Source organism: Dama dama, chromosome X (assembly GCF_033118175.1).
Source record: "Dama dama isolate Ldn47 chromosome X, ASM3311817v1, whole genome shotgun sequence".
Lineage (NCBI taxonomy): Eukaryota > Metazoa > Chordata > Mammalia > Artiodactyla > Cervidae > Dama > Dama dama.
In genome coordinates, this window is record NC_083714.1 from 135,230,685 (window position 1) to 135,244,197 (window position 13,513).

Below are 13,513 nucleotides of genomic sequence, written 5' to 3' on the forward strand. Positions count from 1 at the left end.
CATTTTATTAAAAATTTTGAAAGTATGGAAGATATATGGGCATGATAACTTTACACATAATAGGCACCAAAGAGAGGTTTATATCCTTTTTTTTTTAACTATACTGTGATATTTCATAGATATCCATTTGTTTGATCCGAAAGGGTAAATCTTATCGGAAGCATCAAATCTTCTATTTTTGGATAGCCAGGGAAAGATCTGAAGGCCCGATTCTAGCTGAAAAAAGGGTATACTATAACAAGTCTAATGATGAAACAACTGCAAATTCTAGAAAAAATTCTATATTACTCTGAGATAGACACTAATTTATGCTTCAATTTTTCCATCCAGTGGTATCTTTTTTGGTGCATGAAAGGAAAAAACAACAATACTCAGAAAGCTGGTCTGTGAGTCCCTCCTTAGTGAGGGGCAGTAAAAAGAGGTATTTTTTTTAAGATGCAATCTCATTTGCAGCAATCTCACATGTGTGTTTTTGAAAAAATATACATTCTTCTAACTCTTCAGATAGACCATAAGACATACAAAGGCAAGAAAACTACGGTTTATTCATCCTTAGAACTCAAAATGCCCTGCACATGGACAAAGGAATCAGAGTTCACATTTAGAGGTGGTTTCCCAAGAGCAGTGACACTAGTTCCCATCCAGTCTCACTCTGAGCCCATCTTGCCAGCACTAATAGTGTGCATATGAGAACCAAGTACAGTTAACAAGCATGTCTTAACAAATGAGCAAACTAGATGAAAGTATAGGGAGAAAGGTCACAGGAAGAAGTGCAACAACTGAGAGAAAATACTGTTGGAAGATGTGCCAATATGTATCAGAAATCCCTGGGTTTTAAAATTCAAGGAGTAAGACTAAGAACTGAAGCTTCCCTTGGCTATGTTGTATCAACAGAGCCACAGTATACTAAAAGGGGTATTATGTTCATGAAAGACTCAAATTTAATTTGGACACTAATAACCTATGTCCCCTGAATAGTATTTATCCAAGAATGTTTTTAAAACTTCCTAAATTTAACTCAAGGCACCTCCCTAAAAGCACAGCACTTCACTAGACAGCTATTTGTTTAATTTCAAACTGCAGTGATATTCCTTAATTAGAAATTTAAGGGGCTATTATTTTGACTATATTTATTATTTTAAATTCTTAGTCATCCTGAATCAAGAGCCAACAGTATTCAAATAATTTTTTTAAGATTTACTGGCAGAGGTCTTCAGATAACTATTATCAACATAAAATAATTCAAATACCCAATTTCAAAAATAGAAAATTCTTTGAATTAAAGAGATATGTGATGTAAAATCCAAAATACATCAGTTGTCATGAAGCCTTAAATTCAAAATGTTAAGTAATATTTTGTACAGTAGGAAAGAAAAAGCAAACATAAAAATTACATCATCTTTATGTGTGTTGTGACAGATTTGAGAGTTTAAATGACTCAGACTAAATTGCTAAGCTCATCTCAAATATAAATCATATCACTATAAAATATCAAAAAAATTTAAACCTTGGTCTTAACAAAATATGCACAAAATAGTATGAGGCCAGATATTAACATTCAGACTAGCTATACCATATTAGAAAAATATTTAACCTAATGTTTGAAATTGTTACAGCTTCAACACTTGCCAGGTTAAAGGTAGTCTCTGAGTAAAATATGCTCAATACAGCAACACCTGTGGAAACTTGAAATAACCTCCCTGAATAACTGGTGATTATTAACCATAGTCAAATTATCTATATAATAAGATTCATTTCAAGGCTATTCAAGGGTGACCAACAACAGCTAAGAGTCATAATCATACACTATTACTTCAAGCCCTATTTCATAACCAAACACCTATCCACTACCCTTCAAAATCTGGATTCTGACCCAATAAGCAATCTAAGTTACTGGTTCTACAAGAAAAACACTGACTGCATGAAACTCCTTGCTCTTAAGTTCTTGGACATAAATTAAATCTGCCACTACTTTGATTTCTTCTCTACCACCTTTTCTCTTTTCCCATTAGGCAGCTTCCCATCCACATATAGGTCAGTTGAAAAAAATAGCACATGAGTATAAAAAACTAATGACTAATCATGATAAAGCTTACCCAAAGTAGTCTCTTTTTTTAGGTTCCCATATTAATTCTTCATTAAGCATCACCATCATCACAGACAGACAGTTTTAATTATATGCCCACATGCACAGAATACTACATTAGTTTCAAAAATGTTAAACAGATATTTTCCTTTTAAAAACCATGTACTTGCCTTATGTCTGCATTTAAGTACAACTCCATAGGCTCCTATAATAAAAAGAAGTACACTATTAGGGACACGTATACAAAGTACAGCTCTTGGAAAAATCAAAGTTCTATTATATTTACAGTGGCTATCAAAATATGGAATAACAGTGATTCCTAAAATGATAATATTCTGCAGTAATAATGCAATGAGCCATATACAAAGAAAGCATGAATATTTCTCATATATTTTTTATAAACCAAGAGTATAAACAACTCATTTCCCCAACAAGCATGTACTTTTTAATGTTTCTCTTTTTTTTTTTTAATGTTTCTCTTTTTAAGGAAAATTTTACTTCAGACATTTAAAAATTTATAGAGATGTGATTTGGACCTAAGAACAGCAATACCACTCTTGGGCATACACACTGAGGAAACCAGATCTGAAAGAGACATGTGCACCCCAATGTTCATCGCAGCACTATTTATAATAGCCAGGAGATGGAAGCAACCTAGATGCCCATCAGCAGACGAATGGATAAGGAAGCTGTGGTACATATACACCATGGAATATTACTCAGCCGTTAAAAAGAATTCATTTGAATCAGTTCTAATGAGATGGATGAAACTGGAGCCCATTATACAGAGTGAAGTAAGCCAGAAAGATAAAGAACATTACAGCATACTAACACATATATATGGAATTTAGAAAGATGGGAATGATAACCCTATATGCAAAACAGAAAAAGAGACACAGATGTACAGAACAGACTTTTGGACTCTGTGGGAGAAGGTGAGGGTGGGATGTTTCGAGAGAACAGCATGTATATTATCTATGGTGAAACAGACCACCGGCCTAGGTGGGATGCATGAGACAGGTGCTCGGGCCAGGTGCACTGGGAGGACCCAGGGGAACTGGGGGGGGGGGGAGGTGGGAGGGGGGATCGGGATGGGGAATACATGTAACTCCATGGCTGATTCATGTCAATGTATGACAAAACCCACTGCAATGTTGCAAAGTAATTAGCCTCCAACTAATAAAAATAATTGGAAAAAAAAAAGAGTAAATTAAAATTACCTCAAAAGATTCTAGGGAACTCAAAATTTAAGAGCTAATGGTTTCACAAGGGTAGGCTCAAGCATGGAGCCTATCAAATACGTTCTCTCTCCTAGGAGACAATTAAATTCTCTTCTAGGACACTAGAATGTCTTCTCTGACTCACAAAATAGTACAGGCCTCACCTCAGCATCAGAGAAGGCAATGGCACCCCACTCCAGTACTCTTGCCTGGAAAATCTCATGAACGGAGGAGCCTGGTAGGCTGCAGTCCATGGGGTCGCACAAAGTCGGAGACTACTGAGCAACTTCATTTTCACTTTTCACTTTCACACATTGGACAAAGAAAACGGCAACCCACTCCAGTGTTCTTGCCGGGAGAATCCCAGGGACGGGGGAGCCTGGTGGGCTGCCGTCTATGGGGTTGCACAAAGTCGGACATGACTGAAGCGACTTAGCAGCAGCAGCACCTCAGCATTCCAATTAATAACTAGTAGGAGTTGCTACATTTTTGCCATAAATACTAAGTTCAATGGCACCAGCATAAGTAGTCCAAGGATCTCTGACCATTTGTAGCTAAGCACTCCCACTTTATTTGATACATTTCAAATGAGATACATCACTACCTTTTGGGTTACTTATCCTATTAATTAGCCAATCAACTATGTCCTTAAACCCAGAACACAGAGTTGACAGCAAGGAAATTGAGGCAAAATTATAATGTGAAAAAATCTAATTAGGAGAATCAAAATGTAATATACGATAACTGAAGTTGGCAGAAATGATTGACATTTACAGACAGGCAAAGCCTGTGTTCGTGTCTGAAAAGAAGACTTCAGGGAGATGAAACTGGAAAATGTGTCTGCAACAGAGATTGGGGAACCAGAGTAAGTATCCTTCAGTTGGTCGAGATGGAAGAATCTTATTATCCCAGTTAGGATGAAACCAGCCCTTATAGCCATCCAATTGAACTCCACAATCACCAAGCAGTCATCCAATCCTCATTTAACGGCCCGCGTTAGTTTTTCTATCGGGTGAAAATGCACTGCTTAGGCTGCAGGGATGTCGAGTTTGCTTGACAGCTTTTAATTTCCTTAATGTATATGTATTTCATAGCCAAGAAGCATCTGAGGTAGTTTACAAAGAAAAAAAATAGCAATGATGGTTCTGACTACAACCTGAAACTAACATATCTTGATTTATATGCCACTCTGGTAGTTGTAGACCCTGATGACGGGAAAGATTTAGGGCAGGAGGAGAAGGGGATGACAGAGGATGAAATGGCTGGATGGCATCATCAACTCAATGGACATGAGTCTGAGCAAACTCTGGGAGATGGTGAAGGACAAGGAAGCCTGGTGTGCTGCAGTCCAGAGGGTTGCAAAGAGTCAGACTTGACTGAGCAACCGAAAAACAACAACAACAACTGGTAGTTGTAGTTAATCTAAGCTGATCCCTGAGAAGATGATCACCTATAGGCATACTAAGAAAAAGGTCATGATACAGGAAAAACTTAGGCCCAGAATTTGAAACATTCCAACTTTGTTACATCCAAGGAGCTGATGTTCGCCAGTGAGTATTTTTACAGCATAAGTCTATATAACACTTATGGAAAAAAGTAATAAATCGGGTATTATAAAATTAATAGTAAATAAGACATTAAGAATGAATTTTATCTACATAATGAATATCATTGAAAAAGAGGAAAAGGAGCTAAGTGAAGAAAGAAGGATCCTTTTTTTTGTCTTCAAACTTCAGACCTTGAAGCAAATACACATTGATTACATAATATTTTAATTGTTTCTACTTATTTGAAAAGGATTTAACAACTTACTATTAAAATCCAGAACAACTATGCTGTTGACATAGGTAAGGTGTAAAATTTCTTTTGAAATTCAAAATACACTTGAAAATTCTGAAATACCAAGCTTTTGTAACATTGCTTTAAAGATATAAAGAAATCATAATTATAATAACTTATACTGTTAAAAGAATCATATATCAAAATCTCCATGAAGTTATCTTTAAGAGCAAACATTACCAAAAAAAAGGGAAAATTAGGAAGACTTATGAAAAACCAAATTACCATATTTCATCAAATTGATGAGGTCATTGATTATAAGTATTATTTTATGTACTACTAGGAAAGAAAAAGTTCTGCCAATTAAACCACGACATTACTGATTGTAACACACATCCTGATTTCAGAGATGTTAAAATATGACCAAATCGTGAGGCTCAGAATTTATAAAATGTGGTTTATCATTGTCATAGACAAACAGAAGTTATTTATTCATTTATTTCTCATGCATTAAGTAAAATTTAACTTACATAAATTTTAAGTTAGTCAAAATAAGCCTAGCTGACATAAAAAAATTTGAATTAATAACTTTTTTGGTGGTAGATATAATTGCACATTGCTCAAAAGCTCAAAGAATGTTAAACTTACCTTCACCTACAACCCCAAGGATCTCAAATTTATTCATCACATTACCAATGTTAGGAATCTTCATGAAGACAAACTCCTCTTAAGATGCAAGCCACAGAACATGGCATCAAAAAAGAACTTCTAAGAAAGCTGTACAGTAAGTAGAACAAAAAATGTCCGAAGGAAGAAGTTCTCACAGGTTGGCAGGAACTTTCACATATTTGTCCTAATGTGAAGTATTAAATGATTTCCTGAAAGAACAAACACAATTAAAAGTCATAAATTTTATTTCTCAGTACTCCAATAACCTATCCAATCTTTTTGTACAGTTCTTTTAAAACCACATTGTTTCATACGCTACCACTACTACTACTAATAGGAGGGAAGTACCCAAAATGAAACACAATTGAAAAAATGTACTTAACTATATCTGAAATGAATACTATAACTACACTGAACAAGCCTGGGCAGGGCAAAGAATTAACCCCAGGCAACTTTTGAAAGGGATTCCCAGGTGGCTTAGTGGTAAAGAATACACTGCTAAAGCAGGAGACGTGCATTCAATTCCTGGGTCAGGAAGATCTCCTGGAGGAGGAAATGGCAACCCACTCCAGTATTCTTGCCAGGAGAATTCCATGGACAGAGGATCCTGGCAGACTAATGGGGTCGCAGAGTCAGACATTACTGAGCGAGTGAGCACACACACACAACTTTTGAAAACAGTATTTTAACTACATACTTTCCTTAAGCTAAAGAAATATAAACAAATATTATACTCAGTGATTTTTTACAGAGATATGAAACCTCTTTATGTATATTCTAGAATTAAGCAAATAAGTAAACATATTGTGGATAATGTGGGTTTCGTCTCATTCTCATAAAAGGAAGCTACAAACATAAAAATTGGGAAAGCTTGGAATTAAGAGTTAATCATGTAAGGTCAGTTCTTAATATAGAGAGATAAAGAAATAGATATAAATATGTATGTAAATTACATATACACATACATTCTTCCGAAAGGGTAAAACATGAGTCTAACCATAACAGACAAGCCCAAACTGAGGAATATTCTACTCAATAACTGGCCTGTATTCTTTAAAAATGTCTATGTCATGAAACATAAGAAACGACTAAGTAACTGTTCCAGAAAAGAAGATTAAGAGTCATGACAACTAAATATAATGCATGATCCTGGACTGGATGCTAGACAATAAAAAAGTTTTTTGCTATAAAGGGTAAATTATAAAATTTAAAAGTGTACAGATTAGATAGCAAAGTGAAAGTCGCTCAGTCGTGTCCGACTCTTTGCAACCCCATGGACTGTAATCCATGGAATTCTCCAGGCCAGAATACTGGAGTGGGTAGCCTTTCCCTTCTCCAAGGGATCTTCCCAACCCAGGGATCGAAGCCAGGTCTCCCACATTGCAGGCGAACTCTTTACCAGCTGAGCCACAGATTAGATAATATTGTATCAATTATAATTTTTTTGACAACAGTAAGGTGGTTACATAAAATAATCCTCTCGTTTTAAGAAATGACAAGATGAGTGGTGATCCAAAGGTACAAATTTCTGGTTATAAAATGAGCAAGTCCTAGGGATGCAATGTACAGCATGGTGACTATAGTTAATAATACTCTCCTGTATATTTGAAAGTGGTTAAAAGTAAATTTTAAGTGCTCTTCACAAGAAAAAATATGTAACTATGTGTGGTGATGGATGGTAGGCAGATTTATGTGATCCTTTTGTAATGTATACAAACATGAAATCATTATGTTGTACACTTGGAACCAATGTTATATGTCAATTAAATTTTGATAAAATAAATAAGGCACAGCCTAAATCTCTAGAACACTCTAATAAAAAGCTTAAAAGAAAAAAATAAAAGGAGAATATCAAAGTTCTTAGAGACAATTTGCAACTTAAACCAATTCAGGAAAAAAAAAGTATGTAGATATAGAGGAAGAGAAACAGAAAGAATGATAAAGTAAATATTATAAAATGTTTACATTTGGGGGATCTGGGTCAAGACTCCATGGAACAGGAAATTCTTTATATGATCTTTACAACTTTAAATCTGAAATTATTTTGAAATAAGTTTTTGCTTAAAAAAAATCCTATACTATCTTTAAGAAGAACAGTTGTATCAACATAAAGTATTGGTTTAAAAGAAATAAATAAATCTAAACCAGTAAAGAAATTTTCTTTGCTGCTTATGAAATCTGAAACTTAAAAAAATTTGAGCACCTTATGTGATATAAAGAACTGACACAAAAAGTGGCCATTTTATATACTAATGGTAGGAATGTAAATCTAAAGAGCAATATGTCCCTAATTAAATGCCTTTTAAATGTTCATATCTTGATAAAAGTATCTGAAAAAATCTACAATATCATTCTTAAATGTGGAATCTTTAGATATAGCCCCTTTAAAAGTTAAGAACATGACAAGAAATTCTGCTATTAATACTTATTAACATTACTATTAAACGTTATCCTGGTGGGTTCCAGACAGCTCAGCAAGTTAAAAAAAAAAAAAAAAAGAATAAACTATATAGGACTGGAAAGAGAAACCCAGAATTTACAAATATTATTGTTTATATAGAAAATGCAAAGGAATCTAAAAATTATTAGAATTATAAGTGTTAACAAGGAACCTAAATACAAACTCAGTATGCAAATATCAACTGTATTTGTAAGCATCAATAAGAAACATAAAATGTTATTTTTAAAAATCATCTTTACAACAAAAAAGACACTTAGGACTTAACGTAAAAAGATACTTAAGACCTCTATTCAAATATACATATATGTGTGTACTTGTGTGTGTATATACATGTAAAGTTTATTCAAAGTCATTAAAGATGACCTAGATCAATGAAATTTTTCCAATTTTAAGGCTAAAGGATATCAATTATCTCTATATTAATCTATACAGTCAATGCAATTTCAATCAGAATCCCAAGAGAGTTTTCTGAGGAATTACAATAAGCTGATTCTAAAATATACATAGAAGAGCAAAATTCCAAGTACAGCCAACACTCTCCCAAATAAGAAAAATAAGAAGGCTCAGCCTTGAGGGGAGGATCTGGCAAGATACTCTCTACTAAATATACTGAGAATTAGAACTGAGCTATAAAAATTAAGAAAGGGTGGTCTTCCACCTCCCAGAATATTGGAAATAAAAGCAAAAATAAACAAATGGGACCTAATGAAACTTAAAAGCTTTTGCACAACAAAGGAAACCATAAGCAAGGTGAAAAGACAGCCCTCAGATTGGGAGAAAATAATAGCAAATGAAGCAACAGACAAAGGATTAATCTCAAAAATATACAAGCAACTCCTGAAGCTCAATTCCAGAAAAATAAATGACCCAACCAAAAATGGGCCAAAGAACTAAACAGACATTTCTCCAAAGAGGACATACAGATGGCTAACAAACACATGAAAAGATGCTCAACATCAGTCATTATCAGAGAAATGCAAATCAAAACCACAATGAGGTACCATTACACGCCAGTCAGGATGGCTGCTATCCAAAAGTCTACAAGCAATAAATGCTGGAGAGGGTGTGGAGAAAAGGGAACCCTCTTACACTGTTGGTGGGAATGCAAACTAGTACAGCCACTATGGAAAACAGTGTGGAGATTTCTTAAAAAACTGGAAATGACATATGACCTAGCAATACCACTTCTGGGCATACACACTGAGGAAACCAGATCTGAAAGAGACACGTGCACCCCAATGTTCATCGCAGCACTGTTTATAATAGCCAGGACATGGAAGCGACCTAGATGCCCATCAGCAGATGAATGGATAAGGAAGCTGTGGTACATATACACCATGGAATATTACTCAGCCGTTAAAAAGAAATTCATTTGAATCAGTTCTAATGAGATGGATGAAACTGAAGCCCATTATACAGAGTGAAGTAAGCCAGAAAGATAAAGAACATTACAGCATACTAACACATATATATGGAATTTAGAAAGATGGTAATGATAACCCTATATGCAAAACAAAAAAAGAGACACAGATGTACAGAACAGACTTTTGGACTCTGTGGGAGAAGGCGAGGGTGGGATGTTTCGAGAGAACAGCATGTATATTATCTATAGTGAAACAGATCACCGGCCCAGGTGGGATGCATGAGACAAGTGCTCGGGCCTGGTGCACTGGGAAGACCCAGAGGAATCGGGTGGAGAGGGAGGTGGGAGGGGGGATCGGGATGGGGAATACATTTAACTCCATGGCTTATTCATGTCAATGTATGACAAAACCCACTGCAATGTTGCAAACTAATTAGCCTCCAACTAATAAAAATAAATGGGAAAAAAAAAAAAAAAAAGAAAGGGTGGTCTTGGCAGAGAGAGACAAAATAGCCAGTGGAACTGACATGAGAGCTCGGAAGTAGGCCATACTTTAATATCCCTATAGTCCACACTCACCTCTATGTCACTTCTCTGCTCAAAATCCTCTAGTGGCCTCCCATGTCATTAAGACTAAAAGTCAAAGTCCACATAAGCCATCAGGTCTTAATCTCCTCTCCTCTGATGTCATCTCTGACTCTTCTTTCCCTTGATTCTTCCACTCCAGTCACACTGACCTCCTTCCAGCGCAATATACAACAAAGTCACAGTAGTCCCTAATGCTAAATATTTGTCACTCTAACACTCTAACTTTAGGGTTAAGTCAGACTTTTCATTGTCTGACTTTTCATTCAATATTTACCAAAATCGTTTTTGAAAAAAGGCAAGAGAAAGCAGACACAACACATATTTTAGAAAACTTTAATTCAATGGAATCACACATTTTTAAAGGATGACTGTGACATTTAGAGAAAATGATGTCACAATTTCAAATATTTTCAAAAAATAAACATTTGTTCTATTCATTCATTTATTAAACAAAAAAATTACTGACTGCCTAACATGATTCAGAGAAAGAGGAAATAAGACATGAGACAGTTGTGAACAAGATAGGCAAAATCCTTGCCCTCATGGTGCTTCACATTTTACTAAGGGAGGAAAAAATGCAAGATTATTATCAGATAATGATACATGTTATGAAGGGAGAAACAAGGAGTGATTACTCAAAAAGCCCCCTCTACAAAGATGACATTTGAAGTGGAATATCACTAACAGGAAGGAGCCAACATATGAAGATCTAAGTCAGTCACTTTCCAGGTAAAAGATGTGCAGAGTGTTTCTGAGAATGAATCATTCTTTTATTTTCTATGGCTGATTTGGAAGAACACCCAGGAAACATTAAATATTCCACTCTCTGTCAAGAATGGTACAGCTCATTTTGAAGGAAACTAGGGATAAAAATTAAGTAATTCCTATTAAGAAGACTCAGCACCCACAAAAGTTCTATATGTAAGTATATATAAAGAACATTTGGTCCCACCTATTCTCTATGGAAATCAAGTAATGTAAACCCTGGGAATCAGAATTTAAGTGTGTGAGTAAATATAAACACAGGTGTCAAGAACAGTCTTTTAACTATCAGTATTCAAATTGATCCACATGTTCAAGCTGGATTTAGAAAAGGCAGATCAAATTGCCAATATCCACTGGATCATAGAAAAAGCAAGAGAGTTCCAGAAATAGATCTACTTCTGTTTTATTGACTATACCAAAGCCTTTGACTGTGTGGATCACAACAAACTGTGGAAAATTCTTCGAGAGATGGGAATACCAGACCACCTGACCTGCCTCCTGAGAAATCTGTATGCAGGTCAAGAAGAAACAGTTAGAACTGGACATGGAATGACAGACTGGTTCCAAATTGGGAAAAAGAGTACATCAAGACTATATATTGTCTTGCTTATTTAACTTCTATACAGAGTACATCATGCAAAATGCCGGGCTGGATGAAGCACAAACTGGAATCAAGATTGCTGGGAGAAATATCAATAACCTCAGATATGCAGATGATACTACCCTTATGGCAGAAAGCAAAGAAGAACTAATGAGCCTCTTGATGAAAATGAAAGAGGAGAGTGAAAAAGTTGGCTTAAAACTCAACATTCAGAAATCTAAGATCATGGCATCCGGTCCCATCACTTCATGACAAATAGATGGGGAAACAATGGAAACAGTGAGAAACTTTATTTTCTTGGACTCCAAAATCACTGCAGATGGTGACTGCAGCCATGAAATTAAAAAACGCGTGCTCCTTGGAAGAAAAGCTATGACCAACCTAGACAGCATATTAAAAAGCAGACATTACTTTGCCAACAAAGGTCCATCTAGTCAAAGCTATGGTTTTACCAGTAGTCACATATGGATGTGAAAGTTGGACTATAAAGAAAACTGAGCACTGAAGAATTGATGCTTTTGAACTGTGGTGTTGGAGAAGACTCTTGACAGTCCCTTGGACTGCAAGGAAATCCAACCAGTCCATCCTAAAGGAGATCAGTCCTGAATATTCATTAGAAGGACTGATGCTGAAGCTGAAACTCCAATACTTTGGCCCCCTGATGCGAAGAACTGACTCAATGGAAAAGACTCTGATGCTGGAAAAGATTGAAGGCGGGAGGAGAACGGGACGACAGAGGATGAGATGGTTAAGTGGCATCACCGACTCGATGGACATGAGTTTGAATAAGCTCCAGGAGTTGGTGGTGGACAGGGAAGCCTGGCGTGCTTCAGTCCATGGGGTCACAAAGAGTGGGACACGACTGAGCGAGTGAACTGAACTGAATTTAAATTGAGGGAAAAACTTAAAGCCAAATTGGATTTAACTACAATTTTATATGAATAATACTAATTAATTTTTCAAGGCTTGAAAAACTCAGACACTTCAGCTTCAAGTAACTAAATAACTTGGATGAAATGTCCCTTTGAGAACAAATACAAATGCTGGAGGGAATATTTCTAAAGAACAGCCTAAAAATCCCCAAAGACAGAAGGTTATGAAGAATTACCTGGCTGATATCAAGGCAAAGGAATAGAACTCAGAGAGGTAATCCAAATCACCCAAAACAATTTTAGCTCACAGACACTTGAAGGAAGATTCAGAAAAATAGGGAGAAAAACAGGCTTGCTCTTGAAACTCATAAATCCAGGGGCAAGAAAGTCAAAGGTAAAAAGTGTTTCAAAAGAAGCAAGTACGACAAGCATCACTCACTTGAAGCTGAAACCCCAAGAGCAATACTCTTAGGATAAAGGAAACCAGAAAGAAATGTAAGTCCCAGAACAGACCTGAATGATAGCTTTCTGTCACCTGAGTGACCTAAATAAACCTCTAAGTGTACCTTGGATGAGGTGGCCCCACATTCAGATGGTTAGTGCCAACAGTTATCTGGTTGAAAGGGGTAGCAGCAGGTGGTAAGTGCAGGGTGTGGGGGGGAGTTGGCAGGAGGGTAACAAGAACCCAGCCATCATAATGTTGCTACAGATAATTTCTTGTTTAGCTCATGCAATACATAATCAAAGACAACAAGATACACATAACATTAACAAGAACAGAAATGACCAAAACAGAAAATGCCCCAGAAAAATTTATATCAGGATTATCAGACCTAGCTTGTGAGACAACCATAGAGTTGCATGAATAAAAACCAAGGGTTGAACATTCTGACAGAACTGGGAGGTCCACAAGGTAGAAGAACAAACTGGGAAAAGAAATTAGAATTCCGGAACTGGAAAACAGAATACCAGCAAGGGAACTCAACACAAACAGTATAAAAAGTACACATAATACTTTCATTTTAAAAACTTAAGCAAATGAAAAGAACTGTAGAATATCTTTCTTCCCCCCAGCACACACAGAACATTTATAAAAACTGATAATGTGC

General features: G+C 35.9%; 1 protein-coding gene across 1 annotated transcript in view; it reads right to left on the reverse strand.

Moving 5' to 3' along the window:
* The window catches only part of CDKL5 (cyclin dependent kinase like 5), a 112,700-nt gene extending 106,737 nt beyond the window's left edge, over positions 1–5,963 (reverse strand). Inside the window, exons 1-2 of the mRNA XM_061136389.1 lie at positions 5,734–5,963; positions 2,257–2,291 (exon numbers count right to left, since the gene is read on the reverse strand). Of these exons, the coding sequence (XP_060992372.1) occupies positions 2,257–2,291; positions 5,734–5,797 (99 nt within the window). The 5' untranslated portion in view covers positions 5,798–5,963. The remainder of the gene's footprint in view (positions 1–2,256; positions 2,292–5,733) is intronic.
* Between the last annotated feature and the right edge of the window lie 7,550 nt (positions 5,964–13,513).